The sequence below is a fragment of the Lolium rigidum genome, chromosome 1, assembly GCF_022539505.1.
Source record: "Lolium rigidum isolate FL_2022 chromosome 1, APGP_CSIRO_Lrig_0.1, whole genome shotgun sequence".
Lineage (NCBI taxonomy): Eukaryota > Viridiplantae > Streptophyta > Magnoliopsida > Poales > Poaceae > Lolium > Lolium rigidum.
In genome coordinates, this window is record NC_061508.1 from 87648309 (window position 1) to 87653877 (window position 5569).

Consider the following 5569-nt stretch of genomic DNA (forward strand, 5'->3'; position numbering starts at 1 on the left):
AAATATTTTGTGCATGGATCTTAATAAAGGAAGGCATTGATGGAACGGGATATCCAAAAGGCAAAACGTACTCCCCAGAAGAAATGGTCCACTCTACCTATCCACCAGAAAGCAACATTTCTCGGCAGAATGACCATTTCGTAGGCCCCATCCGTCCATCTACTCCGATCTCTCCCCTCGCCGGTAGTAGTATACGCGTAGTGTACGGTGCCTGTGTACTACGCGCATTGATGTACCGTAGTTATACCTCCACCCTAAAATACGAATAAATAGGAGGAGTAGTACCACTACCACCGGCCACTCCCCTCTCTCCAGTTACCAACCGAGCCCAAGGAAGCAAACCGTGAGAGCGCAGGTGGTGGGGGAAGCTGAGCCCGAGGGGAGGGGAAAGAAGAAGAAGAAACCTCCAATCTTGCTCCTGCTGCCCCGAGCCAAGATTCTCTTGTTGCATCGACGTAAATGTAACTCCCCTGCTCCCTCTCCTTCCTTCCTCATCAGAAATCTCGAGTGTTCCTTCCTTTCTGCCTTCCTTGGTTTCGTGTGTTTCTTGGATCTGCCATGGCGAGAGATTAAGGGAAGAGGAGAGAGGTGAGTTTGAGTTTTTGTTTCTTTTTCGGTTTCCTGTTCTTGTTGTTCTTGCGCTCGTTTTTTTCGGGGTAGGATTTGGGACTGTCCTGTCAGGTTCGATCTCAGACGTTTTTTCCTTCTTCAGTTTAGGAAGGGTTCCTAGGATGAAATAAATGAGACGCTGCGTTTCTCTGCGTCAAATTTATTGCGGACGCTTTTAGTAGTAACCAATGCAGGTCCTCGTCGTCCTGCTCCTACAAACTGCAAATCGTTTTGCCCCGTTATTACCTCTTCCTCTGCTCCCTTCGTTTTTCTGCTCAGATCTGTGGCGCAGGCAGAGTTGCCATAGCAAATGTGTGTTCTTTTTATTTTCCGTCTTCTTTTCTGGTTCTTGCAGCTGGCTGCTAATAGTCTTTTGAACTTTCCCCCGCAGAGGCGATTCGGCATTGGCCATTGAACGCGAGCGCCGAGCAGTTTCAAAGAACCCGAATTTGGTGGAGAAGATGTCGGGTAAGGATGAGCTCCTGCGTCTTTCTTCAGTTGTCTTTGTTTCTTGCGAAAAACTGTGTGTAAGACGCCGGCCGGTCACTGCAGTGGTCCATGCGGACGACATCGAGATATCGCTGTGCGACGGCAACTCGGAGGACGAGCGCCGCCGCCGCAAGATTGGCTCGCTGCGGCGGAAGGCCATCCACGCGCTCAAGAAGCGCGGCAGGCGCCGCGTCGACTTCCGCTTCCCGCCGGCCATCTCCATCGAGGACGTCCGGGACGCCGAGGAGGAGCGCGCCGTCGCATCCTTCCGCGAGCGCCTCGCCGCGCACGGTCTCCTACCCGACAAGCACGACGACTACCACATGATGCTAAGGTTTTTTCTCGTCACGGAACTATCTCCCCCTTCCGTTATCCCTTGTTTTTGTCCTCTACTATTTGGATAGGTTGCGAAATGCCTGGATCTGAAACTCGCCAATCTGATTGAACACGTGATGCAGGTTCTTGAAGGCCAGGAAGTTCGATGCAGAGAAGGCAATGCAGATGTGGGCGGACATGCTGCGATGGAGAAAAGAGTTCGGCGCAGACACAATCCTTGAGGTGATCATCATACTGGCCTGCGGGCAAGCGCTTGCTGAGAACTTCCAATGTCTGACACTCCCTTCATCTGGTCAGGATTTTGAGTTTGAAGAACTGGACGAGGTGCTGCGCTACTACCCTCAGGGATACCATGGTGTCGACCGAGAGGGCCGACCGGTGTACATCGAGAGGCTCGGGAAGGTCGACCCCAACAAGCTCATGCAGATCACCTCTGTCGACAGGTACATCAAGTACCATGTGCAAGAGTTTGAGAGGGCCTTCAGAGAGAAGTTCCCTGCCTGCACATTAGCTGCCAAGAGGCACATTGACTCCACCACCACCATCTTGGATGTCCAGGGCGTGGTATGTGAATGACCCTTCTTCGTCTGCGCTTGTGTATCTGTCTGTTTTGTATGTTTTTCTTGAATGTGTTCTTGGCATATGCAGGGTCTCAAGAATTTCTCCAAGACTGCAAGAGAGCTTGTACTCAGAATGCAGAAGATAGACAGTGACTACTACCCTGAGGTAATTTTGCGCCTCCATTGCTACTTCACTGTAGTATTTTGTTATGCCGACCAATGATTCTAAAAAACACAAAAAAATGTAGACATTGCATCAGATGTTTGTTGTGAACGCGGGCAGTGGGTTCAAGCTCATCTGGAACAGTGTGAAGGGCTTCCTTGACCCAAAGACTTCATCCAAGATTCATGTAAGCTCTATGGAGTATTTATCAGGATCATGGTAATGCATTTTGCGAGCAGCAATTAATTGTGTCTTTCAATGTAGGTTCTGGGTTCGAATTACCTGAGTAGACTTCTTGAAGTAATTGACTCAAGGTTGGTATAAAACTCAAGCCAAGGAATAAGTGTCAATCCTTGCCCATGCTAGTTATGCTTTTCTCAGAACATTTTTGATGGTAGTTATGCTTTTCTCAGTGAGTTGCCAGAGTTCCTTGGTGGTTCATGCACATGCAGTGACAAGGGAGGCTGTCTTGGGTCGAACAAGGGGCCATGGAATGATCCTTACATATTGAAGGTATTTTACTGTACTTATGTAGAAGTCTTCTCTAATATACTGCTTTCCTTTTTTTTACTTCATGATTTGATTATATTTTGTAGATGCACTTATACTGCTATACTTGGTTCTGTTTGTAGCTCATACACAATTTGGAGGCTGGCTCAGTGAAGGATATCAAACCAGTTTCTGATGGAGAAGAAAGAAGTAGCTCTTCCCTTAGGTTAGAACAGCTGAAGGCAAGTTCCTGGAATAATACTTTAAACTCAAGCTATACACGTCTAGCTGATTGCTGCTTCTAATATTGTTCTGAACATCATTTGTGTTACTTCCAGTGGCAGGGCATGATGAGTGACACATCAAATGCTGAATCAGGGTCCGATGTTGATGACTTTGGATCATCATATATACCAAAAGGAACTGAATATGGTTGCCTCACTCCAGTCCATGAGGAAGTGAGTTCAATGCTGAATTCTTTTTTGTTACTTCCTAGTGTCAGTGTGGTTAATTTTGCTCTATTCTGCTTTCTATAGCATTAAAATATTTGCTAGTCTTACCCCAACTTTTCTCTTAAATCTCTTACAGTAATACCTTCTATGAGTTGATTTCAATATTTATGCTTGCTGCAGGTAAAGGGCATAGATTCTTCAACTTACTTTGTCTGTCGCGATCAGAGTTATGTGGATATCTCTCTTGAAACTGGTAGGAGAGTGCGGCGAACTACTGAAACTGTGCCAAAACAACTGGCTGATAACCGACAGTTTTCTACCAATGGAAGCTCTCGTGATATAGGTACCATCTCTTCTCTTCCACTTGCTTAGTAAAATTTGTGCCATCAATTTTTCTGCAACTTGCCAATATTGTTGTATATTTAGCCGCTTATAATTTGCCTGTTGGTTGTTGATGTAGCTTAGGAATCAATGGTCCATTTAACCGAAATTACCCGAGTTGCTTTTAACATCAGTACTGCATCGATTTTGTCTTGGTGCATGGCCAATGTATCCACTGATTCAAGACATAAATTGGCATTGCAATCTTAGCTGGCTAGGTTTCTAGATAGTAAGATTGCAAGGCATGCGCGTAAAAGCCTTTAAATTCTGATTGGAAGGAATGAAGTACAGGTCATGTGGTATGCCTGCAGCTGCCAGTGCCAGGAACAGTTCCCTTGTGTAGCCTCACAGAGAACTGTTTCATTTAATATGTAGTACAGAAGGTTGTTGGTTTTTCTGATTATATTTGGCTCCTTGGTGATATACTTGCCTGTTTTACTGCTTCATCCTACTAGTTGAAATCATATCATTTAACTTGGTTCGCAGAATAAATCATCGAAACATTTGGCTCATGCTAGTGTGTTGCATCATTTTTTTTCTTGTTCACTTCTCATTGCGAAATATTTTCTTTGATTTTCTCTCCCTGAGTTATGATTTTGTTTCACCCTGTCAGTGGATATGGTGGTTACTTTCCTCCTTGATGATTTTTTGTTTTGTTTTTGGCAGGGAACGTTGGCAAACTGGATGGTTCAGTTGTCCTGATGGGTGTGGGAAATCTTGTAAAACTTGTGGTCTCAGCCTTGATCAAGATATTCTCCTTCTTCCGCCTTTTCATATCTGTACCAGTGAGGAGGCTTCAAAGTGCCAATCCTCCTACTGCACCAGTTCCAGTTGTGGAGAAGCCACAGCCTCGAACTGTAAGCGACGCTGATATGAGCGCTTGCTTACAGCGTATCGAAAATCTTGAATCGATGTGCAACCAGCTCGCCAGCAAACCACCAGAGATCCCTGAGGACAAGGAGCAGATCCTACTCAACTCTTTTGAGCGCATCAGATCCATCGAGGCTGACCTGGAGAGGACCAAAAGAGTAAGTTCTTGTGTTGCACAGCACAGTTTCTCTGATCGTAGACATCAAAGTTCTGATTTGCTCATGTGTCCTGAAACATTGTCCACAAATGAATCATATGACAGCTAGGCTTTTTTTCTTTCTCCTCAGTGCTATCTTTTTTTAAATAATGTGCCTTGTGTTAAACACTGTTCAATTCATCAGGTGCTTCATGCGACCGTGGCTAAGCAACAGTCATTGGTGGAAACTCTAGAAGCTGTACAGGAGTCGACCAGTGTCAGGGTATGCCATCTACAAACTTAGACTCACCGAATTGATTGTGTTTTTGCATATAGCGATCACGTACTGAATTAGCATCATTCTATTCTATGCTACAAAAAGTTGTCTGCCTAACTGAACTAATTCTTACACCCAATGCTTGTGCAGAGGAGGTTGTTCTGTTCATAGGGTGACGCAGAATCCTCAAAGCCATGTCGACATTAACCTGCGTGAAGCTGCCAGCTCCATTTTTGACCTCCCGGACTCCGAGCCTGGTTGCTGAGAGGAGAACGAAAGAGAAGATAGCATTGGATGCCTGTCGCTTCCTTTCGGAACCTCAAACCTCTCTCTTTTTGTAGTTTATATTTTGAGCCAAAGTCCCAGGTTCCTTTGCCTGTCGAACAATGCTCCGCGCAGCATGCTAGTATGTTTTTTGCTGGTTAAGCGTATAGTATCGTGGCAGAAAGTCGGTGGTGAGAATCTTGGAGGTTTGACTGGCCTGAACTTTCACTGAACCAATGGGCTGGTCAGGAGACACTAGTGGCAGGCTTACAGCTCATGTCTATGTAAATGGTAGTGCTATCTCTGATCCGATGATGATAGGTTATTGCGATGTCTGTCAGTGAAATATGGATTGGTAGTACTTTAGTTGAACTTTGCAAATCTCGTGATTTTGTTCAACCCGACATGACAACGTGGGTGTCCGTACGGGGCTGGAGAATCTTGCACGGTCTTTTACTACTGTGCGCGCCTGCACGCCACGGCAATGCACAGCGTGGTGGTGGTGCTCGGGTCTTGGTTGCAGCGAGCCGGAATCCTCTCATC

The 5569-nt window shown here is 45.8% G+C and overlaps 1 protein-coding gene across 1 annotated transcript; it reads left to right on the top strand.

The window, feature by feature from the left end:
- Positions 1-315: 315 nt before the first annotated feature.
- Positions 316-5294, top strand: LOC124677178 (phosphatidylinositol/phosphatidylcholine transfer protein SFH6-like). Its single transcript, XM_047213179.1, has 15 exons — positions 316-461; positions 1001-1077; positions 1162-1432; positions 1557-1656; positions 1732-1998; positions 2083-2160; positions 2243-2344; positions 2422-2471; positions 2571-2670; positions 2790-2888; positions 2985-3104; positions 3279-3441; positions 4146-4507; positions 4691-4768; positions 4913-5294. Exons 2-15 carry the CDS (start codon positions 1071-1073, stop codon positions 4931-4933), a joined length of 1818 nt encoding a protein of 605 aa, XP_047069135.1. The 5' UTR covers positions 316-461; positions 1001-1070; the 3' UTR covers positions 4934-5294.
- Positions 5295-5569: the final 275 nt, after the last annotated feature.

Excerpts from the sequence above, each read along its gene's own strand:
- LOC124677178 (XM_047213179.1), top strand. Across the intron at positions 1,657-1,731 it reads GCGCAGACACAATCCTTGAG|GATTTTGAGTTTGAAGAACT; the intron begins GTGATCATCATA and ends TCATCTGGTCAG. Across the intron at positions 2,889-2,984 it reads TTAGGTTAGAACAGCTGAAG|TGGCAGGGCATGATGAGTGA; the intron begins GCAAGTTCCTGG and ends TGTTACTTCCAG.